A 27,088-nucleotide genomic window follows, 5' to 3' on the forward strand; every position below is an offset into this window, starting at 1 on the left:
TCCCCACCTAATCTATCTCGTGTAGAAGGCTTTTTGTTGTACAGTAAGGTTCGTTTCACATTACTTTGCACCACCAGTGTATGGTGTATTTGTCAAATTAGTTGGAACATATTGATACTGATGTGAATTCAACACAGAGCTTTGACAATCCAAAACATGCTACAGTAACTTCACTTGTAAAAACTGACAAAAGAGTTTAGACATTTCATACACCAGTAAAAAAAGTAGTTTGAGGAGGAATGACCCCTTGTTAACATTCTTACCTTTATCACTTCCCTCATACCCTCCTTTTCCTTGAATGAAGGACAACAGCAACATCAAGGCTTTGTACGGCATAAAAGACACATTTTCACTTATCTGGAACTGCTGTTGTGTTTGTCTCACAACTTTACCTGCCGTTACAGTAGCTGTTGCCAGGTGACACCTCATATTCACCTGGGATCTTGTTACTGGATGTCATTTAGTTTGGAGTCACTTGACTGATTGCCATAACAATGTGTATTGTCAACACACAAACAAGGCAATCACTGATTGGACAGATTTCATTTTCATTTTATTTGATTTATTGATATGAATGCTCAATTAATACACTGAAAGCCATTTGGTGTATTAATGACTTTGGTGTCATTACTATTAGTTATATACTATTAGTATGAAGAGAAAGTTGATAAAACGAAGTTGTTCAATGTGTTTATAGTGTCCAACAAACTCATCATTAATTAAACATAATCAGATCCTCTCACCTTTGTTGGTTGTGTGGCTACAAATGAACTGGGGGAAAAAGAAAAAACTTAATAATGTCCCATTATGATCCTCCCACAGAACATTTGGGCTTCTTGTGGTCAACAGTAGATATAGCCGACACTAGAGCCTTCTATTAGAGAGTTGTGTCAACACCAGAGCCTTCTATTAGAGAGTTGTGTCAATGAACAAGGCAGGAATCAAGAAGGATTCAAGCCATCCCAACCACAGACTGTTTGAGATGCTGCCACATGAAAAAAGGGTTTCGTAGTCTCAAAGCTACTGGAAATAGACTGCAAAAAAGCTTCTTTCCCCATACAATCAGATGAACGAACTGATAAGACCAGAGCGAAACAGGGCAAAGGAAAACGCTAGCACCCCTCCTTCACACCTTTGTCCTCTTCTTGCACTGAGGGGGCAGAAACAGTGCCAAGCATGTGGTTCATGTACAGTATGTTCGAAATAGTGACAAACGCTCATACAGTAGATTCCAGTGCATTCCTTAAAATAAAGTCTGCTCACTTTCTTTAACCTTCTTTTTTCTTATTTATTTTCTTGAATTCTTTGTTGTGTTCACATTGCATAATGTGCATGTATCTTGTTTTTGTTTGTTTTATTTGTATTCATGATACTACATAATTGTATTGTAATTGATAACAAAACAAAATGTTATCGCATATCACATGTTTTCCTAATAACGTGTATAGCCCTAGTTTGTACACGTATGCACTGCAATATATTTGCATGTTTATGGGCCCAATGCGGGCTGTATGGTTAGGAGAAGTAAATAGTAATTTGCATCGAATGTCAATCATCTATCGGGGGACTGATCATGATGATTCATCATGATCAGTGTTGTTTTTTAGGTTTTTGAGTGGTGCAACCACTCCTACAACCAGCAATGTCCGTGTACCTGTTTGTTTGTGTACCTGAATGAATAAGTCACATGAGTATGTGACTTATTTATACCAGTAGGGGGCGCCAGAAACAGAGAGAGGGGTAGTGCTGTGTCTCTAATGAGAGAGAGAGGGGGGGGGGGGGGGGGGGGATTGCACCACTCAGTTCACACGTGTGTGATTTTTTTTATGATCAGTACTTTATTTGGATTTTTATACAAATAAACTAACCCTTTAAGTAATATTTTTAGTGAAGATCTGTGTAGCGTGTGTGTGTGTGTGTGTGTGTGTGTGTGTGTGTGTGTGTGTGTGTGTGTGTTCAGCTCTGTGATTTACATCTTTGACAGCAAATACACCAGATATTGTTGTGGTTTATGAAGAGTCTGTATTAGAGATATCCTGCACCTTTGACCCTAGCCTAGGGGAAACTTTTATGACCAAGGTCATTAAATACCAACCACTTCTACATACCATCTCAGAGCTGGGCTATAGATGCAGAATAGGGTTGTCCCGATCGGATCGGGTGATTGATGTGCCGATCACATCATTTTCAAATGATCGGAATCGGATCGGGAGCCAAAAAACGTGATTCTTTATCCTATATAGGCTACTGTATGTGTATGAGTTATCTCTCCTGATTGGATAATCCCAACCAGTAAAATGAAATTTCTGTTTAGTAAGGAGCTGAAGACCCTTGTTAATGAACAAACATTCTATCGCAATGATTACAGAGCATATAGAGCTATTTAACACTTATTTTAACAAACAAAATACACTTACCGGGTACCCAACCTTTACAGCAGAAGGTGGAATCCAAACCCCAGTAATGATGGTGTATGGAATGGGAAGAAGAGAATCCCTGGGTAGGCTATGAAAATCCAGGTCATGGCAAATTTAGAAGAAAAAAGTCAGGACAGGTCGGATAATTGAATAGTATTCAAAAATGGAATCCTGCACACTGTCTTCACTTACAGCATTTTACTGATCAATGTTTCAGTCGTTCAGACCTTCATCGGCCCTGATGAAGGTCTAAATGCTGTGAAAGTGAAGACAGTGTGTGGGATTCCATTTTTCTAGGTCATGGCAAATTAAAATTAACAGAATATATTTTTCAATAGATTGGTGAACAACCCCCTGAAAATCCCCATCACAACTTTGACCTAGCTGTCTGTGGAAACCGGCTCCAAAGAAGGGTTGTCCCGTGTTTTTATAGGATTTAACATCACACAATAAGCCACTTGAATAATCCCAGATGAACAACCCAAGCAATTTCATGGACCCTCTCCCAGTTCACATCCGTTCACATAGCCTACCACTCCCAAAGGGAGGGAAGATGCTGCTGCAATGCCATCTTCCTGCTCCAGAGGGCGTACTCTAACCTTGTCTGGAAGAAAACCAAAAGTGATGAGTATGAGTTCAATAGCAAAAAACTAATTGAATTGATGAAAGTGCAAAACATTGTTGTAAAATGATCTGTTGTTGTGTAATAATAATAATCTAAATCTACAAAGTAAAAGTAACTATAGTAACTAAAGTTTTAATTGTAGTTGAGTAAAAGTACAATATTTGCCTCTGAGATGTAGTGGAATGGAGTAGACGGAAAAGTATTGGAAATCGGAAATACCCAATTAAAGTACAAATACATCAAAATTGTACTGTACTTCAGTACAGCCTGACTCAGAGCCAGGCTCTGCATATGGGACAATCCATTCGACCGTATATGAAAATATAGCAGCCAGGGCAGTGGCCACTTTACTCATCACCTCAAAACTATCAAAAGTTTGTAAATACCCGTGCGCATATTCTCCTCAATTCTCGGTAATTATACTTAGCCGATACTGCATGCTCGATTTGCATCCCTCGTTGTGCCGATCGGTGTTATAAACGGTGTCCAACAGAGCCGCCCGTGACGGACGCTCTGTGCCTTAAAACATGCGACTACATTGTTTGACATTACTGGCTAGGGAAGTGGCTAGGCTATATAGGGAAGTGGAATGTTATCACTACTTTAACATTGTACACGGAGAATTTTACGTCTTTATATATAGAAAATATTAATAATATATATCCTATGTGCCGGAGACAGCCATTTAACCCAGCATTACCTATACATGCATGTGACGTTGTCACTCTGACGAGTCAGACTCAGTCGTGTTTTGCTTGTTCCAGACACGTGTGCTCAGTGGGAAAGTCAACATCTCCTGACCTGTTCCTGACCGACTAATGTTTTGCTTAAATGTATATTAGTTTTCCGGATTGAGTTCATTATGGAATGGTGTTACGTGCTACTCGTCATTGACAAAAAATGTGAGATACCGTTATCGATTTGACACTTGACTGACAGCAGACATTGTTTATGCTGTTAATGCTCTACTAGAGCAGCTCTAGCTCTCATCACCGTGAAATTCGTGAACCGTGATTGTCAGATTACCATAGTTACCTGACAAGCTGGTACTATACGACAGTTGACATCATCGATTCTTCTAGATGCTTGGATCTCCATATGGATCTGAACAATAAACCGAGTCGACATTACCGACTGGTTCATAGAGATGACGACACATCTCCAAGATCCTAGTCCTTGAATAACAGTGCTTTCATTTAGTAGTATTCACATTGTCCTTCGATTAGTCTGAGACTGAGCTCATGGCTTTGTTTCGGTTCCGATTAGTGAACTCCTGCCTGCGCAGGGCACTACATGCGGGGTCAGGGAACAGCGACTATCTTTTGGAGAGGCTGCAAGTCTGCTCTGGTGAAGACCAAGTGTTTGAGGTGGTGGGCAAGAACAAGGCTAAACTCAATGTGAACCATGTTGGTTGTGCTGTGGGGATGCTGTGGCAGTTCCAGAAGGAGAAACGAGAAATGCTGAGGACTGTTGATTTCATCAAGAACAACCCAGAGTTCCTGACCCTCCGGATCCTGGCCGAGAATAAAATTACCCTGATGGGGGATTCCATGTTGGTAGACATGCTTTACAATATTCTCAAGTAAGGAGGACAAGTTGAGCTTCTAAATGCTATCTACTAAAAGTACTTAGAAACTAGACCGATATTGTCTAAAATGCCAACGATAAATGGGCCGATACATGGTCAGGCTCTATATGAAACTGCAGCTTATCAATGTCATTCAATTTATCATTGGATTCTTTCAGGCTCAATGTGGACCCTCATGACACACTTGTTCAACACCTGGTTTCAGAAGCATGGCTCAGATTAGACCGGTACAGTACATTACATCATGTCCCTCTGTCCACGTGGAATTATTGTTATCGCAATTAAGAATAAATGATTTCATTTGTTTTGCCAGATTGCCAATGTCATCCCTCTCCAAGTTTGCAGTATGTCTACAACTACATGTTCAACACCTGCAACATAGCCCTCTGATGGGTCAAATAACTAACATTCTGGATCAGAAGCTGTCGACTATCGATGATGCTAGGTATACATTCAGGCTGAAGTGATGAAAATTTATTTAAAATGTGTTTCCCATTTTTAATATCTATTTATGTGGCGTTTGTTGTTCTTAGGATCCTGACCACACTGATGATTAGCGCGTCTTCCTTGGTGTCTCCTCGTTTGCGGGACGCTCTCATAAGCAAGGCAGATGATCTTCTGTACACCAACTCCAAGGATCCCTCATCAGCAAGGAGGGTGGTGCGGTTCCTGCGTAACCACAAGCACAGCCACTGGCCTCTGCTGATGAAGTGCAACCAGATCCTGGTGCAAAACGTTTGCCAGCTCGATGCAGAGACCATCAGCATTATCTTGAGGCTGTATCAGTCATTGCAATTCAACAACTGTGACTTCAGGCTGGCAGCTAAACTGAGACTCTTAGAACTGATTGACTCAAGCACTGATCCTTTCACCATCACCACACTGTTTGTTGCTCTTAGTCCCATGGCCAGTCCAGAAATAAGAGAAGGGTTTGTTTGTATTATTCTTTTATAGTGTAGTTTTATACACGACTGCTAACCACATGAATACTAAGGTTCCTATTCTGGAGGAGAAATATTTGCCAAAAATAGCCAATCTACAAGCTCACAACGTGTCGCAAAACTAGGCACTGTAGGATTGTAGATCAGCTATTTTATTTTTGGTGCAGAGGGGAAAAATGGAGCAGGACTCATAGGCCCCTGGGGGACTACGGTCAATTAAGTGGGGTTCAACTACATACGTTTGTTAGACATACTAACAGTCCGGCAGGCATTAGTCCGACAACACCGTCGCTCCCGACATGCATGGCCGGTTACAACTGACCTGTGGCCGGGTTAAAACTCACCCGTGGCTCCCGACATGCGTGGCAGGTTACAGGGTATCGGACTCATGACTGTAGAACTGTTGGTACGTTGGACCAAACAAATGCACCCTAATGAAGTATATTATATACTTCATTAAACAGGGTTAAGTGGTTAAAACTTTAAAGTTTACTATAATGTGCAACAAAATATAAATTGCGCCTTAACAACAGCATGAAATATAATCTAACCCATGGTACTTGCTGTAGATTGTTTCTAATATGCTATTTAAATCCTTTTAGATTAGAGAACACAGTGCTCCTATTGGCAGATGAGTTCAGTGCCCACCAGGCCCTGGCTGTTGTTAAGGCACTAGAAGAGATCAATTGTAGGAATCTTCAGCTGATCAGCAAGTAAGTTGCTTTAGATCTGTTATTGTCATGTAGCATGTCCAAGTAGCTTCTACAGTACAGTGTATAAAAATAATGCAATCATGTCATTTCATCGTTTCTTGACAGGATCGCATCAGTAGTCCAAAAGAACCTTCATGTCTACAGGCCAATGGAAGTGACCAGAATTACTCGAGCACTTTATCTGCTGCATTACCAGAACCCTGAGTTATTCAGGAAATTAAGGAATAGATTGGTCAAGTGAGTAATGTTTTGATTATTAACTGCTACACCTACATACCAATTTCCTACATCTGTTTGTTTTGGATTAGGGCAATATATTGTTATATAATATTGTGATATGAAATTAGATATCATCTAGCACAGGGGTCTTCAATGTTTGTCAGGCCAAAGAACCCTTAGCTGAGGGAGAGATGAAGCAGGGACTCCCTACTACATAGTACATACTGTATAATTATTAAACTTTTACATAGATTTCATAGAAAGGAAAAAACTCCCGCACACGTATAAAATAAAAATCCTTTGGGCTTTAGTCTATAGTACTGTGTATAGTGACAGGAAATGGGGATAGAGAGAGAGGGGTCGTCAGGCTCGGGAGTCAAGAATCAAACCTGTGACTCCGGTGCATTACAGCCTATGTGGTCTTCTCTTTAACCATTAGGCCATCACCCCCCAACCCAAAGCCTCTTGTCTCACTCCACCCTGTTTACCTTTCCAAAATATAACCATAAACACGAGCAACGCACACACCTGACCTGGGTGCTCGCATTAGTGTGAACCCCATGCTTGTGCATGTCATGGTTTGAACTGTAAGTGAATTCAAAAGTATAATTTATTCAGCAATAAGCAACAGTTCGAAAAATAAATGTATATTGTCACGATCGCTGATATCAAGGTACTTTATTTGGTCTATATCATCATATTTGATTTAGGCAGGCATTTGATTAGTTTTCTTCGATGGGTGGCTGGCATATCCCTTAGAAATAGGGTGAGAAGTTCAGTCACGCGAGAGAGACTCAGAGTAGAGTCGCTGCTTCTTCGCCTGGAAAGGAGCCAGCTTAAGTGACATCTGGTTAGGATACCACTCGGGCGTCTCCTAGGGAGGTCCTCGAGGCACGTCCCACTGGGAGGAGACCCCGGGGCAGACCAAGGTGCAGTTGGAGAAAACACATTGACTCACTGGCCTTGGAATGTCTCGGGATCCCCCAGGAGGAAGTCACTAATGGAGCACTCTTTCTCTTGCAGCTTCTTGCAGAACAGCGTCTTTCCTCATGAAGTGACCATGATGACCCGCATATTGTCAATGCTGCCCTGCCCACGAGTTGACGAAGGTGTGATCTCACGGGTGGAGGCGGTGTTGCCCCAGTGTTCTCTCAGTGACCTCAACACTTTAGCCGTGGCGATTGCCAAGTCGATGCGCAATGACCCCTCCTACCGTCACAACACTCCCAACAAGTATGTCCGCTTACTGCAGACACTGAACCACTGTGGGCAAGAGAGACTCCAAACAACTGACCGGCTGGACGTGGTACTAGAAGAGCTCAAGTTCCTACAGTACAAGTACTTTTCTGCAGAGTGGTTTGAGGAATTTCTGCTGGAGGAGACCATGGTCACATTACAGAGGATGATGGACCAGATGAACTGGAGCAATATACTTGACTTGGCCGCCTTCTTAACCCGGACAAACTATCTATGTACTCCTTTAATGGATCGTGTTGCTTGTGTGGCAATTAAAGACATTGATAAGGTGTTTTAGAGAGACTATATCATTTTACATATTATAACTAGATTTTAAATAATAATTTTAAATGTAAACGGCAGGAAAAGCAGAGCAAACACATCATTTACTGAATTTTCTTTTCTCTCTCGTCTTTAAGATTCATCACTCAGCGACATATGCTACACTGCTACCCTTTGCCAAACTGAATTATGATCCTCCTGGAACAGATGACTTGTTTGAAGTTTGCATTCAGCACTTTACACCTCATATCAGTAAGTGAATATCAGTGTTTTTTTGTTTTGTTTTTAATCATTGTTAATCAAAAAGTCATCTTTATTTATATACCATATAAACATAATAGGAGTTTACCCAAAGCTCTTTCCAATAGAGGATGATCAACCACAACATAACCATAATAAATCATAATCCACAAAAGCAAGACTAAAGTTTTAAATGCATAAATCACAATACAATTATACAATCAAAGTAAAACATAAATACCGATTTGCTCAGACAGCATTTAATGTTTGTGTTAGGACAAAAATCTACATATGGCGTAAATTCTCCATTCATTGTTAATGGCATTTAATGTTTGTGTTAGGACAAAAATCTACACTAGCTGAATATACCCTCAAAAATCACACCCGTGTGAAGTGAGGGGTGCTCTTATCATCGTACATCATCATGACGTAACATGTCTATTTGCTCAGACACTATGATGTAAAATTGTCCATTCATTCTCAATGGACAAAAAATACTGATTTGCTCAGACACATGACGTTTTTAAAGATTACATTTGCATATTTTCATCTGTTTGTCTCCAGGTTCCATGGATCCCCATTTGCTAGTGCTTCTTGGCTATGCCTTGGCAATAGCCAATTGTTTCCCAGAGAAACTGATAAGAGAAATCTTTAATATAAACTTTCTCAGCAAGCTGGACTCACAATTAGAAAGTAAGAATTATGTTAAAATGATCAAAGGCAATTGCATTATAAATGATTCATTTTTAAATCAATCAAATCACAGCTTAGAGGATCAGACTCAGTACTTCATCACTGATAATAAAACATCTCCTGACAGCCCTACATGATGCCTTCAAAATGCGGATTCGACTGCAGCTTATGGAGCTGAATCGAGCTGTGTGTCTTGAGTGCCCTGAGTTCCAGGTTCCATGGTTTCATGAGCACTACTGTCTGCAGAGGAAAGGTAAGGAGTCAAGGACTGTTTGTTAGTGTAGAGAAAAGATACTATATAAAGAAGAAAGTGTGCTGTAATCATCTCATCCACACTTTCAATTGTCTGTCAAATGTTTTCCAGGGAATGGATTTATCAGTCATGTACAACAGCAAATTCACAGAATGCTGGGTGAGGTCCTGGGGGGAATGAACTGTGCCCGAGTGGCAGTGGACACCCCTTATTTCTACACAGTAGGCAAGTAATGTATGACAATTTAATCATGATGGTCATTTCCACAATATAAAGTAAACTAATGCTACCCCCTGGCTTTGCTAAGCAATGTTTTCATATTGCATTGCACTTTGTTCTTATAGACTTTGAGTGTGTGTTGGACAAGAACTATCAGCCTGTGCCTTACATAGAGCCCAACAAACTGCAGATCTCTGGCAGTGGAAAGGTTCAATGGGGCTCTGATTCACTGGAAAAGAACAGGAATGAGTTGCCACCTGGAGCACAGCGGTAAGAATATATTCCACAACATGACGAAACAGAAAAAACAGACGATTTACAGAAGTTTACATAATTTAATCGCAACGCTTTGTAAGCTTGTAGATCAGCTATTTTTATCCAAACTGGAACGAACTTCCCATTGCAGTTAGAACGGCAGACTCACTCCCAAGTCCCAATCCTCCGCCGTAATCTGAAGACTCACCTCTTCAGATTTACCTCTTCAGACTACACCTTTCAGCCCGTAGCACTTGCCTTGATGACCTTGCAGGATTATGAAAAGGCTCAAATGTATTTTAGAGATCATGTTATGTAGACAGATGCCAGGTAATTTGTAGACAAATGGCATCCTATAGTGTATAGTTTCAATGTACAGACAGATTATAGATTTAGTTGACATACTGTTTAGACTGATGATAGGTTCTTGCCTGGTTTACCTATGATCCTGGATTACTATTTCTATGCATTTGATGTATTACCGAATCAAAACCCCAAAATTGAGCTGGGCTAACTGAACTGTCCCACCCCTAATATGTACCATTAGGAAAATGATGTATTTTTTACCCCTTCATGTTTTAACTTATTAGTGTTGCTGTGGACTTCTTGGATTCCAAGTCGTTTTGCAGAAGTTCTCGTCACATGAAAGGTCAAGCTATGATGAGAAAGAGGCACCTAGAAATCCTTGGATATCATGTTGTTCAGGTGAGAGAGAGAGGCAAGCATAGAGGAGGTTGAATGTGGTGTATGTTTACTTGAATGACATTTGTATCAAGTCTGAAATATTCAGTATCCAACAACCAATGTTTTAATTTGCACATACAGATCCCTCATTTTGAATGGAACTCCATGGAACTCTCAACACAAGATGCTAGGAATGAGTATCTTAAGAAGAAAATATTTTCAGATCTGCCTTCTTGAAAGGGCCCATTTATCTGTATTGAATTAACGTTGCTTTATAATATACTGACTGAGCTCTAGAAGTCAGTATGGCAACACTTGCTATGCCTTCCACAGTAATTTTCAGTGCTGTCATGGCATATTTATAATGCATTATAAACTGCTTATAACACTGTTCTAAGAACTCATACTATACTATACAATTATCATTGTTGTAATATATTATAATCATTTTATAATGATATACATAGTGTTATTATAAGTCACTAAGTGCTCATTTGGTGCTTTTAAGTAATTAGATTAATGAAGGTGATGATATGAGTCATTATAAAATGCTTTATAAGGTGTTGTGATCATGGGTATTTATGAGTTCTTATACAATAATACATTATAAGATAATGCATTGTATGTTTAGTATCTGATGCATAACAAGTGTTACTGAGAAGGTCTGATAGAACTTGCATATTTATTAAGTGCTCTTTATTTTCACTGGAGAGCCTAGAGTTAACATAGGCCTACTGACCACTTTTTGTAATGAGAATTGTTGAAGTTTTGTAATAAAAGTTTTTTTTTTCATTCAAGTAGGCCTACCTTGTATACAGTGTTTTTAAAAGCAATTCTACTAACATAAGTGTTAAGTGATAAGTGTGTCCACTCTTGTAGAGGAGGGACAATGGGTATACTTGTAGCATATTGCACATACATATTTATATTTAGTATGAATCTATGATTAGAAAATAAATAAATGGGAATTACAATTAAAATATGATTTATTAAGAAAAAACACACCAAAAACAGGTATTATGTTGACTAGTGAGCCACAAGTAAAAATAGAAACAAAAACACTGCCTTCACAACCAGAAACAAACGACATTATTGGTATACACAGTATCCTCCAATTGTTACAGTTTGGGCATTCTAGCAGCATTGAGGCGCATGGACACACAAGTGGCCCCTGCTGCATAGCGCATCTCCTTGATCATCCCAGTCCACTGCTTATCATCTTCATACCTATTATTAAAAGAGACATTTGTCAGCATACTGCACAAGTGAAATATACAAATACGATCCTACAGTATAGTCTTAGAATAGTGAAGTATGATTTGATGTAATAAAGAAATGGACACCTACTGCCAAATGTCAGTGATTTCACTGGGGACACACTCTTTGTTCTCCATCTCAACCACAGTAAAGCCTCCAACTGCATACAACAGCCCTCCACAGCTGATCAGATTGACGGAACTCCTCTCCTGAGGAAACTCTGTGAAGGGTGACCACCTGGAACAAGGCACATTTTGGTTCATTCATGGAAGTCTTCCATATCGTGTATGAATGTATTATGTATATCTTTCCAATGATGGTCACCCTTAAATGGGATTTCATGAATTTGTAGATTCTAGGCACATGTTTATTAATAAATACAATATAACTATATGCTCATACTTGTTGGTTCCAAAGTCATAGGCTTCACATGTAGCGATGATGCCGTCGTCATTGACTCCACCAATCACAATAATCTTCCCATTGTGGATGACTGCCCCAAACATGGATCGTGGTGTCTGCATAGATGCCACAGCCTTCCACTCTGACCTCTTGTGATTGTATGCAAACATCTTATTGGTTGTCTTACTATATTTGTGGGATAAAAGGTTTTAGAAAAACATTTTGTTCATACGTGCAATGTACGTGCATACATTACATTCAAAATGTGAAAATGCATCTTTTTATTATTTATTGTGGTTATTGCAGCCTTACTTGTCATCGGTTTTTCCTCCAATGCAGTATACAAGTCCATGCTCAGAGACGGCACTGTGGCCGTGAATTTTCATTGGCAACTTTTTGGTTTCAGTCCACTTCATTTTCCTATAGTATAGTAGTGAGTAGAAGACACTATTATAAACAATTCATGTTCAACATTGAGTATGCAATATATAGAAAATGTATCAATTTGGGCAATATATACTCACCCTATATCATAGCACATAACCGAGTCAAGAGACTCATTGGACTGTAGATCTTTGCCTCCTACAGCAAAGATGATATTGTCACATTCCGCCATAGCAAACAGACCTCTGGGCGAAGGCATTGGTGGCAGAGCTATCCAGTTACTAGTGAGACTATCCAGCTGTGAAAAATATTGTTTTGGTTACTGAAGCTTTGGTAAAGAAATGCCATGAACAGTACATTTGAAAAGAAAATGACAAAAGTAAAGGCATTTTGGGTACCTGATAGAAGTAGCACTGTAATGGAGCATCTTTGTCCTCTTCATCTACATACAATCCTCCCAAGACATAGAGGTTATTCTTCTTTGATACCACACTGACGTGGTTGTGTGGGATTAGCTCAGACAATGCAGCCAGGAAGCATTCATTTTCAGTGCCATCATAAGCCACAGCAGCAGTGTCACTGATCATCAGCAGCATGTCTTTGGCATACATGCCTTGTCTGCGGTTGTCATTGAGATAGCCAGGCAATAAGCTGTCCTCTCCTTCCCCATCTTCTCCTGTCTTTGTCTCCGGGAGTTTCCCAGCGAAGGCATCTTTGACTACTTTGATCTTTTTGACGATCTCTGGGTCAGACTTGATGATATCATCCTTCTCCACCTTTTCCTTGAAATACTTCTCTGGGAGCAAACGGAAGCGAATGCAGTCGAAGGCTTCGCCCAGTGACTTGATGCGATTCTCCTTATCTTTCCTGATCCACTTCATCAGGGACTCGAACACAACTTCCTCTTTCTCAACATTCAGGGCATCTGCTCCAATGATTGCAAAGAGTTCATGAGAAGCCAGCTCCAGGAAATCATCATCATTGACCACACTTTCAAACCGGTCTGCAACAAAGTCTCGAGCAGCCACTGCCAGTCTGGGGCAGTCGAGTGTCACCCCTAGTTTGTAGATGGCCAGGCAGTTGGCTCGTGATAACTTGCTCTGAAGGTAATTTACACAAACAGTGAAGACTGAAGGGATCTGGAAACGGTTTGCAACAGTAAAAATATCCTGCACATTGTCATCTGTGAGGTCGATCTCTGCAGAATACATGTAGTTCATTATCATTTCCATGATATCAGGGTCCAAATTCTCGAGAACAACCTCCTTTTTGTTGTCCAGCTGCTTGCCATCTTCTGAAAAGTAAAGCTCTCGGAAATAAGGACTGCATGCTGCCAGAATGAGCCTGTGGCAGGGGAGGCTTCTGTCCCCTACTTTTAGTACACAGTCAATTAGCTTGTTCTCAATCAGGAGCTCTTTTAGCCCATCTTGGAGTAAAGTGCTCTGAAACAAGCGAAGATCATCCCTCAAGCCTTTAGAATCCATGCTGAATAGAAGGAAGGGGATTTCAGAGAGACTGTTATCAGCACGCTGTCCAAGCTGAGAACTATAGGCCACCAGGTCTGAAGCCCCTTCAATATAACCATTCCCATCTAAATATAGCTCACCAGGCATCTAGAAAGAATTCAGGTTGGCCAAATGTGAAAGCCGCCTGCATCACACAGCTGTCACAGAGTAAATACAACAGAGGATCCTTGTCACCCTGGTGACAACAATGTTATATGACCACACCAAAATATCCAATGACCATTATATAGTCAAAAGATCTATCTAAAGGAAATATAGTAAAACAATTGAAAGCATTGTATTAAATGTGAGGAATACTATTTACATTTAGACCCGTTTGTTGTTTCCTACATGCTTTAGTATTCTCCAAACATCTAAATATATAGAGAACTTATCCTGTTTATAGAAGTATGAAGTGATGTAGTCACTATACTAGTGACTACATCATAAACCTGTTCTGTTGTATTGTGCCGCATGTTTTTTCACTATACTGTCCATACCGAACAGAAATAAACTTTTCAATATTACCCATATTGCTTCCAAGATTATCGGACTTCCCACACACACACTTTTAAGATATGAACAATAAGGCCATCACACGCTTAGCACTTTCAATAACAAATGACAATGACCCTGTATCGCTACTTCGACCTTATGCCATCTGGGAAAAGGTTTTGTTTTAGCAGGAGTTTTGTTCCCTCAGCCATTGCGGCATTAAAGAAAGTGCCCTGACGATAGGATGGTTTTCTCTACAGTGTGGACCTCAGGTATTCTCTTGGTGATGTTGTTTAGTGCTATATGGTTATGTGTAGGCTTTTTTGTTGTTTTTTTAACAGACTGTGAAGACAAATATCCCTTCAGGGACAATAATGATTATTATTGTATGTGTCTAAATATACTGTAGAGATAACTGAACGTAATGGCTGTGTCTAGAAGTATGGAGTCATGAGTACTAGTGTCTGTGTCTAAATTTAGAGAACTGATTCACAATTCATTGATAGAACTGAATGTAATCTGGTATGACTGTGTGTGTATAGTATGGAGTGATGAGTCAGAGTCACTACTAGGTGTGAACGAGCCCAGTTCAGTATGTTATCAATTCAAATGAGTGTTTCCCAGGGGGAGTGCCCTTCCTAGTAGACAGGGTCAGAGAGCAGCTGTGTCTACAACAGGTGACATTTGTCCCCTACTGCCATTTCTACTCCTCTGACAGTTGCCTAAGATCATTGTTCACAGAATGAATGACTCAGTCCCATGTACAAATTACTTGTACCCCTCTCATGATATAAATATAAGGTACATTCAAATTATAAAATGTAATGAACTGTAAAAAAAAGGAAATCTGTAAAGTCTGTAAAGATATATCTAAAATGTTTATTGACTAGTTTTCACAATTCAAAATAAATATTTTATGTAACACCTCCCAACTCTGCACTCATGATGTACAAGCTCAATAATTTCTTAATTCATTTTCTACCCAGTATACTGAATGTACACATAAACATTGGGGCAGACCTATAACTTATATCATTACAGTTACATACTTACTTACAACACATGAAAATATAAAAGATTGTTCTAAATAATTTCAGCCCATAACTTCCCAAAGTCCTTGGAGTGTGAAACCTTCCTTCAGCTTTTCAATGGCAATTCCCAACTCATCAGAGAACACAGGCTCCCGGTCTTGTTGCTTTGGAGAAATGGTAAACAGAGTAAAGTGACGGACCAGTTTTTAGATTACGGAATGTCCAAAATTATGTAACAGAAACTGGGATGATTGTGACACTTTACCTTATTTCCATCTGCGAAGTAGGCCTTAAAACAAGCAAATAAGAATCAGTTCAGTGAAAACTAGGGATGGGTATAGTTAGGATTTTTGTGAGTCCGGTATGGATTCCGGTTCTGCTTATCAATTCTGGTTCTTAACAGTTCCCTATTTCGGTTCCAAAATGGTATAAAATAACTTAAATAAGAGGTCAAATGTTTATTCAACAAAAAATCTCAATGTCAATTTAAGACATGTAATGAATAGTGTAACATCCTCTCCGTTATTCAACAGTTATTTGTGGCTATAGTGATCTATGTTTTCCTTATTTTAAATATAATATATCTATTCTGTATTTACCCAGGGCAATAGTGTTGTAGGCTACTTCTCTTACTACAATAACTACTGAGAATAACAAATAAAAGCATGTCTGAGATCTGAGAGCAGCGCACTGCGCGCACACACACACGCGTGGAAACACAATCGAATGTCGTAAGTCAGTGAGAGGGCAAAGCAACAGCTGCCTTGTGAGTACCACTGTTCAAACGACAGGCAACACACTTTACTGTTTGTGCTTCATTATGTTGACACTAGCAACGTGCTATTTTGAGAGTGTGAAACCAAAATCATGACATCCCTAAGGATGGATGAGTAAGTATTGGATCAACTCACAGTGAAAGCATCAGTCTGCTCATCAGGTTCAATCTCCACATCATCGGGGGGCTGTTCCACTGTGAGCTCTTCAAGTGGCTGAGGCTGGAATCATAGTAGGAAAATATTTACGAGATCAACTGCCATGGGTAACATACAAATTTATATGCAACTGACATACTTATGTAATGTAAGTGCAAAGCAAACAAGGGTGAAAATAGTTGAGTTGTGGAAGGCCACATTTCGTAATTTTCATAATTATTTTATATATATACAGTACGTCTAGGAAACTAAAGGCAGGGAGGTGAAATGGCTTGAGACAAGCTTTCAAATGGAAGTCGCAACCATCTACCATGAATAGGTTATGTATCATATCACCAAGTTGTTAATCATAATTTACCTACTGAGTTAGATATAATATATTACAATATATATACACCCCCTGTCTCCTGTCACCATACTGTACGCTATCCAATAAAGGCAGAAAAAGCCCCAAAAATGTATATATGATGAAGTTGCCTGGCCTTGAGTTGATGATAGTGTATTGAGTCATTGTAGACAGAGACATAGCTACAGTACATACTGTACTATACACACTAACAGACAGCCACATTACAATAGTTTTGCTATGAATTTGCGACAGATTTATGTGGTTGTGATAGATTTAACCGGTTATTCAAATTACAACACTGTTATTTACTGCTTCTCTCAGATGCTCTAGTCTAGTGCAGTGATTCTCAACCTTTAGAATTTCAAGGACCACCAGATTGATATGCATTAGGCTACGGACCTCGCTTTTGATATGATATGTCCATTTATTCCTAACGATCAATAATTTAATAATTAAAATTTAGCCTCATATTGTACTGTATTGTATTGTCGGTGTTTACCTTTTCCTCCATTTCATAGTCCACTCCAAAGATGGGGTTGGCAGAGTACACCTTATGTAGTGAGTTGATCTGCTTAACTGCATCTTGAAGCTTATCCATTGGGTCAATTTTAAACCCAAGGACATAGCCTCCAGTCTAAAACAAACACAAACTATTTTTGACGTTGGCCAAAATATACACATCATATTCAGAAAGAGTGATTTAGATTGAACTACCTGCTGCGAGCTCTCTATCACCAACGCCAAGCCAAACTTTGAGTCTCTTATTCTGATGGAGCGCTTTTAGGGAGAAAAACAACATGAGACATTTTTTTACTATTGTAGTATTTAGTGTTGTGTTACTTGTGTATACAGCATTTTTATAGGGCTGTGTGAAATCCGTCTCAGTGCAGAAACTTGTAAATAATTCACACTGATTATTTTCACCAAAACATATTGGTGAAAAGAACACACACATAAGAGGAAAAAGCTTGACTGTGCAAATCCTTCACTTTGTTTATGCAAATGGTTCATAATATATTTGGCATCTGATGTATGTATTTTTGACTCATATCTGCTCCGTAAATTCAGTCAGGAAGTGTGAGGTTTGGACCAGCGAGTTTATTTAGTGTACTACACTTACAATCTGTAAATAAGGAATGCTGACATTGAAGCTCTCATTCATATTGGCATGCCACACAATCCGGACATTGGTGATAAAGAAAGTTCCCAGATTTCCCTAGAAGAAACAAATACAAGAAAACAAATTTCCACTGATCAATGTCCTAAAAAGGATAATGTATTGGTAGTTATGCAAACTTGTATGTCTGATGAATACTGATATAATACAAGGCTTAAGTGTCTTGACTTGTTCTAGTAGATACTTTGACATGAACCTGGAGGAGCCGAGGATAGAACCAGAGACCTTTTGATTCCCAGACGGCTGCTCTACCTCAGAGTCAAGGAGCCACTGTGGCACCTAGTCGTAGTTAGAAACACTTCAAAAGGCCAGGTCGGACTTAGGGCTGATTCATACTCCTATTTTACCGCTGTTTCGGCGCTGTAGTGCCGAAATGATTTCGGCTCGTCAGAAATTTTCAGTAGCACCGAAGAGACGACTTTAGGATGGTACCTGCCCCCCCGAACCTCAAATGACGTCACATTGTAGGCTCTACAGCGCCGAACCGACTTTTATTCGGCTCTAAAATAGGAGTATGAATCAGCCCTAAGCCTAAGTCCGACATCCCACTAGTCCCGACTACGAGACTTCCACGTGCGGTTAGGGGTTAGTAATGGGGCCAGTCGGACCAACGGGATGGTACCCAGCTCGCCCATGGTCCTCCAAGTGTGTTAAATCTAACCTCATTCCTAACCCTAACCTCAGTAATCTTTTGAACTGTCCAACTTCAAGTAGAAATACAGTACCTGGTCACTGGATAAGTTCCACACTCCGTTAATTTTGTCGTACACTTGTTCCTGAGGCAAGAGTCTGAGCTGCTTGTTTTGAATAAGAGCACCTCGCAGTTTCAAGTCACGGTACATTTTGGATGTCTCGTAGGCCCTATAAACAAAACAATATACACATTTGTTAACACAACATGCATTCTGATTTATGGAGTCATGTAACAGATTAAAACATCTGATCAGTGATACCTGTGCACAGCTATGACCGAAGTAAACAGCCTTGGACTTCCTGGAACCACATTTGTGAAAATGAATTCAAATCTTGTATTGTTGGACTTTGTCAAAATGTAGAGAGCTTCTGTTTGGCCTCTCAGTTTCTGGAACATAAAATGTAACACTTGAAGGCAACTTGGAAAGGTTTGTAACATATAATCAGTCTGTGATTTTACATTGTTACTTGGTTTGTCTATTGCCGCCGTCAAGCAGAAAAACCACAAAAACACCACAACTACTAATTTACAATTTAGGCATTTAGCAGATGCTCTTAATCCAGAGTGATTTACATTAAGCAAGAACAAAAAGCATGGCAATACACCACATACCGGTACATAAAAAGTAGTTATCATGAACATGCGCAAGCTAAGAATAGATTTGAAAACTTTTACAAATAATGGTATATTCAAAATAGGGACGCCAGGTTGAAGTGGCTATATGTCTGTCTGTGGGTAACTTATATAAGTGTTTTATAACCACTGAAAAGTATTAAAATAGCTTGTGACTAATAATAACATTGGAACAGAGACTTTTTTCCATTTCCAAGCATTTTGGACAAGGTTAATTTCCACCCGACCGTGACGATATGCTACATTCAGTCAGTGCATACTACTGTAAGTGACAAGTTCTGTACTAATATTAAAATACCTGTTATGCATAACATGCATAGATATGAGTGATTTTAAAGTTTTACTTACAGAGTTTGCTGTCCTTGTTGTGATGTTAATAATTGAATTGTAACCCACAGCTGATGAAAAAAAGAAAAAGTCTCCATGATTTCAGCAGTTTTAAATGTTTTATTAGCCAGATGGGCAGCTGAAACACTGTCACAGAATTGTGTAAATCAATATACTCACACAAATTGACTCTTGGCAGAGCCAAAGAATGCCAGATGATCCTCAGGTTTGTAACCAAGAGTCTCCCTGCAAAAGACGATATAGTCAAAGCCTGTAATAACCTAGCCATGATTCATGACTCTCGTATTCATACGAGAGTCATGACGAAACTTCACCCTATTTTTGGCACTTGCTGCATTTACAAGTTTTCCGTATATATAAACATTCAGATTTCAAATATAAAGTACTCACATTTTGTCTCACGGGTGTTAGTTAGTAGCAGATCCAGCGATTAGAATTTCTGCATCCCGCGTTGTTTAATAAAAAGCATTTTTATCCGAGCTGTTATTTTCCCATTGGCTTTCAACTACGCGCCCCTATCGGTCGGGAGGAGGGTGGCACTCAGTGTGTTCGATATAGGTACTCTGACCGCCCTGCCAATACAGACTAATAGGCGAGTGCGCTCCCGGTGTGCAACTGTGGATTTCCCAAACGAACCCCGTTTGAAAAAAGTAGCCGGGGCGCTCGGACAAAAATGCTTTTTATTAAAGAACGCGGGATGCAGCAGTGCTAGCGTTTGGGCTGCTACTAGCTAACACCCATGGGACAAAATGTGAGTACTTTATATTTGAAATCTGAATGTTTATATATACGGAAAACTTGCAGCGAGTGCCAAAAATAGGGTGAAGTTACGTCATGACTGTCATGATAATCATCATGGCAGTCATGTTTCAGGGCTAGTAATAACCATGCAGCTTTCTTTTCATTTAAGGCAGGCTCGATCGAGGCTCGAATCTCGATCCTAAAATGCTCGATAAAAGATATGCCTATCATGAATCAATTAAAATACCTCGATCCCCGTTGTTCCCTTTGGTATCTTCGATAGAGTCAAGGCAGTCTATCAATACCTCTCCAGTGCGAGTTTTCATTTGCCTGTTAAGACGGACAATTTATCAGACAAACACTTAATAATAAACAGCTATAGTAGGCTAGCCATGTTTACATGTCACAAATCACAACCATGCGCAAAACTATCTAGATTAATAAAGCCAGTTTGCATTTGCAGCATGTTGCTATTGCGAATTAGCCAATTATAGCTGTACCAAAGGCTGAGTATATGCAATTCTATAACTTACTGTGCTGTTATGTCGAATCTGACGTCTCTGTCCTCCCAAAGAGCATCCAAAATCGCTGCCATTATTTCAGATTTTCAATATCCACAGTTAAAGCTAATGTCAAACCGAGTTAGATTAGCACATATGGTCAGTTCCTTTGGTAATCTCAAAGCTTGTCAGAATCACCGTGGTAACAGACGGCAAGAGAAAGGGAGACGAGATCCATACCATATACCGCCATCTACTGTAATATATTAGCGTAACAGTGCAAACTGTACAGTGTCCACTGTCCACCCAAACTCTGCCCATTCTTCTATAGCCCCAGACCCAATATTGTCTGAGATCATGTGTAAATTAGACTAGAGTACGGTAGTCTATATATATCCAGCTTCTCCACGCAATCTTGATTCTTTCAGACTCTCAGACTGTTTGACATCCAGACAGACCAGCAATGAATGCTATTGTTTCTTATCCATGTATCCAATCCAATCCAATCCAATCCATGTATCCAATGCAAATGTTTTGATCAGTTACATTCCTTTTTTCCTCTGGTTCTTTGCTGAACTGCCATATCAGCCAGCTGAGCCAGGTAACTGGAACAGTGGCCAGTGGGCACCTAGTATTTCTAGGCACCGTTACAAAAATCACACCTGTGTGAAGTGAGCGGTGCTCACTAAGTTATTGTTACTTACTGTACTGTACTGTACTGTGCTCTGTACTGTATTGTAATGTACTGTGCTCTGTACTGTACTTTGATTATTTTTGGAAAAAAGAGTTAGCCTGTGGGGTTCCCGGGTGGTCCCCGGAACATCCAGACCCCCAGGAACGCGCCCAGGGGGGCGGCCTGGTTCCGGCGAGCCTTCCCACATCCAAAAAGGTTGAGAAATGACAGAGTTACAGTACCGTTTTTTCTTTATTGCTTTAATGGCCTGGCCCCGTCTTATCGCTGCTGGCATCTACTGTATATTTCGGTGTCAAGCCGGAATGGCCCCTTATTGTTTCGTACTTATTCCGCCATTTATTTCAGTTTTGGTAGTTCTATGCTGTAATTTTCCACGAATTTTGGAAATATGGGAGACAGAGGGTCATGGGAATCGCTCAAGAACTGAAGCTCAGTCATTTCATTCGTCAAAGGACTTCTGACCTCTAGATTATATGATCTGCTCTATCCACTCTAGTCCCATCTTATTGCTGATGCAGCTATATTTTATATTTTAAATTATATTTACATTTACTTTACAACTTATTGGAAAACAGGTTTTTTCCATTTCCTGAAAAGTTGCGGTTTTGCACATTACCACCTGACAGCAATGATAAAATACTTTGGAACAGGAATAGACTGCAGTAAACTAAAACCTATTCACAATTCACATTAAATTAAAATCACATGCACTCCAGTCAGGAACGGAATGGCCATTTTGAAGTTCAAGAATATTCCCAGAACATATACTCAACTATTGTCAACCATTTATGTTTTTGCATAGTAGACTACTGTATATTTGTCGCCTATGTCATTATTCTTTCGATGAATTGAGTAAGAAGGACCCCAATGGAAACAAGCCAACAGGCTTTCTTGAGCTATGTGCACGAAAACAGCATGGTTGTTTTTCACCACCTGTGCACAACCTAACACACACAAACACACACGCATATATTAACTGTATATGATGATTTCGGGTGTGCCAGTACAGTACAGTACAGTACAGTACAGTACTGTACAGGACCCAGGACCACCACACGGAGTTGCACCACCATTTCTTTGCAAACTTAACAAAGTATTCAATCAATCAGTGAAGCTATGGATATCCGTGTATTTAGTAGTATCACCTTTTGTTTAAACTCAGTGAATCTTGATAAATCACCATACAACTTCTCTCATAGGAATGATTTTTATTAACAAAATATTACAACTTAGAAGCAACATATTTCACAACATATACACAACATGTATTTTCATGATACAAAGAAAACCTGGTAACAACAGACAAGACTTGGTTCACTTCTATTCAATCAACATCTCACATGAGCTCCTAATATTTACAGTATATGATCCAGGGCAATAGATGCAAGAAGCAACAATCACAGCACAAGAGCACATGGTTCATTTTTACCAAAAACATCACAAACATGGCCAACATGGTTAACCTAATAACCTGAAACAGTTTTGACTGAAAATTAGTCTCAAATTTCATTTGAGAATATAGCTAAACTCTTGACTGAAAGTTTATTTTTGTAACAGTAGCCATGGGGCACGTATTAAACGGACATAAAATATAAAATTTTAACTTGACTGAAAAGTTTCACAGAGAAACCCCCCCCAAATAAGTGCAAGCCGTTAAAGATCAAGAGTTTTACCAGTTAGCGATAGAGTACATGTATTCTTGCATTCGGCTACTGTCTTAAAGCGATTGTCATTTCCCTCACAGCCTCCATACCAGAACGATTCACAGGCATTGGTCTGTTTAGAGTAGTACCAGTATTCAGTGTAAACACGACAAGGACCTTGCTTCAAAGGCAGGTTGCAGCGTGGATCAGCAGGCGTTGGCACTGATGGAGAAATAGTGTGATACAAGTTTTCAACCTTTATATTATTATTATTAATTGATTCTAGCTGAACATTAAACATGTTTGTTCAAAGTTTAAAAAATATTAACCACTTAAGCCCTACTTTGAAATAATACTGTATATATTTCTTTAAATATAGAATTTATTTTAAAACATTTTCACTATGGGTTAATGTGGTAATTCTACTGGATTTGAATCAAGTTTCTGCTCACCTTCAGGCAGGACAGGAATCACCACAGGCTGAACCTGATTAGAGATAGATGACGATGAGGCATCATGCCTACGGATGTGGCGACGGATTAGGGCACCAATTTTATCTTGGACCTGAACCCGATTATATGTAGATGCATCTGCTTGCCATTGCCTACGGAGGGGGGTAGGGATAGGGGTACCAATTTGAGCTTGGACCTGAACTCGATTAAAGGTAGATGGCAATGTATCTTCATGCCCACGGATGGGGGTAGGGATAGGGGTACCATCTTCATTTTTACAGATTTGACTGTAGAGTTTTGACTCCAATGCTGAAAAACAGATACAACATTGTTTAGATCACTTAATGTCAGGTAATTCATCAATTCTTGTAAAACGTGTTGAGATTGTGTCATAGTCTACTCACTATTTAGCCACTGTTGTGTAACAGCATTTATTACCTTTTTTCGTAACACACAACTGAACATTACAGTTAATGTAATAATCACCTGATAAAAGATTGAAGTCTTCAATATGGTGTACATCTTTGTCCGGGTCAGTGGCAATGAGCTTGAGCTCTTTCAGGAACATGTCCACTTTAGCGTGAGAGGATTTGAAAACCCCCACGGCATGCATGTAAATTTTGTGTTCATGTGCCTCCCGCACGGCATCCTCAAGCGTATGAAAGTCTCGGTAATGCGTCTGTCCATCTGTGATGACAATAGCTACTTTCCTGACTTCCTTCCGGGCGTTGGAGAAAGCTTTCCGAGTGGCCAACCTGATGGCTTCACCAGTGTAAGTGCCCTCACCAATATAGCGCAATGCTTTGATTTCATCTATGATCTGATTTTTGGTCAAGGTCCTACCCACGTTGAACTTCATTTCAGGTTTCTCGCTGTAGAGAACCAGTCCTATCCTGGTGGTAGTGGGTCCAATCGTGAAGCGTTTTACTACATTTGTGACAAAGTCCTGGATCTTTGCAAAGCCATCCTTGCGAACGCTCTCTGAGCTGTCAATGACGAACACAAGCTCCATCTGCTTATTGCGGCATTCTGTCACATTCTTGTCACATTCTGAAAACAGAGGAAAACACATTTGTTTAACAGACACTATGTATTGGCTTATGTTATCTATGTGCCATTCACACTGAGCACTATAACAATAAAGATAACTATAACTATATTGCTAGTTACTATCGTTGACCACGGCTAATATCGTTCACCACGGTGTGAACTTTGCCATCCACTTGATTTTTAAAACTATATTTTTATAATTATAATTGTAGTGCTTTGACAGATGCCACTGCCCTGCTATTTGTTGACTTGGCATCCTTTAGTTTGTATACCGTAGTTTCAATGTACATATTATTGTCTCCACCAGGCCGAAGGCATGGGAGAGAGAGTATGTTTTGCACTCCGTCCGTGTGTGTGTGTGTGTGTGTGTGTGTGTGTGTGTGTGTGTGTGTGTGTGTGTGTCATGAACACAGCGTGCAATTTACGTGAAATCTTTCACAGACTTTCCTACTAGGCTGAGGAATATATCCCACCCTTTTCACATGGGCCTGTTATAGCGCCACCAACAGGTGGATTTTTGCAAAACACATTTTTGGAACAAAATCAATGCCTCATTGGCGTAAGAAGAAATGGCACCCTTTTCACATTGGCCGATTATAGCGCCACCAGGAGGTCACAAACTGACCTGGCCTGATGGAGACCTGTGCCCCCGAGGGGCACTTTTTCTAGTTTATTTTCGAGGTGCGATAGCCCCTCCAATATCTGGCTTTCAGAATTACGTCATGTGGCAGCCAAGTCTATGGACTTTTAATGTTTGTTTAGGGCACTTTAACAAACATTACCAGGCGTTCCTCACTTCACACAAGTGTGATTTTCTTTTATATTATAATGTTTAGACCGATGTTCTAGGTTTACCTATGATCCTAGATTACTGAGGCACTAGGCACTTGATGCATTACAATCACTATGATTAAGAGCATATGCCGTCTGCTAAATGCCTAAATTGTAAATTGTCATTGCAACATAAATTAAATCTTACCACATATTTCTCTGATCAACTGGATGGTGGCTTCAAGTGTGAGGCCTTCGCATCCTTTTGGTCCTCTTACGCCCTGGGATAAAAAAAAGAGACAGAGAAAAAAAGGGGGAAAAAACAACATTATCATCGTCATAGACATCATAGACAGTAGTCTCTGATTAAAAACGTGATAATAACATGTTAATACAATGAAGTCCAGGTCTAATATACATACATTTTCACCAGGTGGTCCATGATCGCCTATGTCTCCCTTTGCGCCCCATGTCCCTTCCTCACCCGGTGGGCCACGGACTCCCTATGAGAGGATAGGAAGCTTACAGTCAGTCAAGGCAATAAGATGGCAGTAAAAATGACACAACAAAGCTACTGTATTAAGCTCCTTTACCTTAGCACCTGGATTTCCCTTTCCCGGGAGCCCCATGAATCCAGTCACACCCAGAGACCCTGGCTCACCCTGAAATAAGGTTGAATTGTTTAGCAGTAGATCATTACTTCATCTTACTATAATATCACTCATCCACATATCATTAGAAGTATGAGGCTCTGTGTCCAAATGCGAGAGTTATAAAGAAATATTTTAACTCAAGGCGACCATATAAAAACACCAGAAGTGAACCCACGGCGCATAATAGACGTTCAGTATATACCGTCGTCACACTGCTGCCGTACGCTGTGCTCCCATTGAGAACAATTCAAAACATACACTGTGCTCAGGAAAAACATCTTGGTGGACACAACCCCTAATAATGCAGGCAAATGCTAAATTGCAAATACAATATATTATATATGTACACGTAAAGTTTCACAAGTTTACTTACCTTTGGACCTTGAGAACCCAAGCCTTCAACTCCTACTGGACCTTGGGGCCCTAGGCTTCCATCTTGGCCCTAAAAGCAAATTATCAATAGTGATCAAATTGCTGCTGCTGGTTGATAGTAAAGTTGGCAATGTGGGTTGATAAACTAATCATGTGGTAAAGTGTTTTTCTTACTGGTAGTCCTATTCTTCCCTCCCCAGTTGGTCCATCTTCTCCTGGCACTCCTCTATCGCCAGTGTCTCCCTGGAAGACATATAGGTAGGCTACTGTAAGCAAACATACTGCATAGTATGCAATCATGCATGAATAAAATACATACAGTATGTACACACTAACCTTGAGGCCGGGGATTCCTGTACCTGCAGGGCCCGATTCACCTTTTAAGCCTGGCAATCCAGCAGGACCCTAGAAAAGGAGAATTAAAAATTAAAAGTCAACTTACCCAACTTTGCCCAACTTTAAGTTCATATGGGTAAATTATTGGGAGTTGTTTATACGAACCACAGAGCCAGTGATGCCTTGACCTGGCAGACCAAATGGACCTGGTAAACCACGAAGACCACGACCACCCTGGTAAAACAGTATTCATTTAAGCATTAATTAATTTAATTGAACTTGATGTTTACACTCAACAATTTAA

General features: G+C 39.9%; 3 protein-coding genes across 3 annotated transcripts; 1 reads left to right on the forward strand and 2 right to left on the reverse strand.

Moving 5' to 3' along the window:
* The first annotated feature begins 4,042 nt into the window (after positions 1-4,042).
* fastkd1 (FAST kinase domains 1) lies at positions 4,043-11,162 on the forward strand. The gene is made up of 14 exons (XM_080786548.1): positions 4,043-4,624; positions 4,789-4,857; positions 4,944-5,075; positions 5,164-5,559; positions 6,174-6,284; positions 6,390-6,521; positions 7,527-8,028; positions 8,159-8,273; positions 8,826-8,954; positions 9,082-9,207; positions 9,319-9,432; positions 9,552-9,696; positions 10,272-10,386; positions 10,507-11,162. The coding sequence occupies exons 1-14, from the start codon at positions 4,284-4,286 to the stop codon at positions 10,600-10,602; spliced, it is 2,523 nt and encodes an 840-aa protein (XP_080642674.1). The 5' UTR covers positions 4,043-4,283; the 3' UTR covers positions 10,603-11,162.
* Positions 11,163-11,333: 171 nt separating this feature from the next.
* On the reverse strand, positions 11,334-13,941 carry klhl41a (kelch-like family member 41a). The gene is made up of 6 exons (XM_080786549.1): positions 12,807-13,941; positions 12,549-12,706; positions 12,337-12,444; positions 12,025-12,210; positions 11,713-11,859; positions 11,334-11,592 (listed from the first exon to the last, which is right to left on the reverse strand). Exons 1-6 carry the CDS (start codon positions 13,890-13,892, stop codon positions 11,484-11,486), a joined length of 1,794 nt encoding a protein of 597 aa, XP_080642675.1. The 5' UTR covers positions 13,893-13,941; the 3' UTR covers positions 11,334-11,483.
* A 1,369-nt stretch (positions 13,942-15,310) lies between these two features.
* bbs5 (Bardet-Biedl syndrome 5) lies at positions 15,311-20,990 on the reverse strand. Its single transcript, XM_080786718.1, has 12 exons — positions 20,847-20,990; positions 20,561-20,643; positions 19,732-19,797; positions 19,573-19,622; positions 18,851-18,978; positions 18,623-18,758; positions 17,841-17,936; positions 17,435-17,497; positions 17,220-17,354; positions 16,351-16,434; positions 15,705-15,728; positions 15,311-15,603 (listed from the first exon to the last, which is right to left on the reverse strand). Exons 1-12 carry the CDS (start codon positions 20,906-20,908, stop codon positions 15,502-15,504), a joined length of 1,029 nt encoding a protein of 342 aa, XP_080642844.1. The 5' UTR covers positions 20,909-20,990; the 3' UTR covers positions 15,311-15,501.
* Positions 20,991-27,088: the final 6,098 nt, after the last annotated feature.

The sequence above is a fragment of the Protomyctophum bolini genome (assembly GCF_963924005.1).
Source record: "Protomyctophum bolini genome assembly, chromosome: 16".
NCBI lineage: Eukaryota > Metazoa > Chordata > Actinopteri > Myctophiformes > Myctophidae > Protomyctophum > Protomyctophum bolini.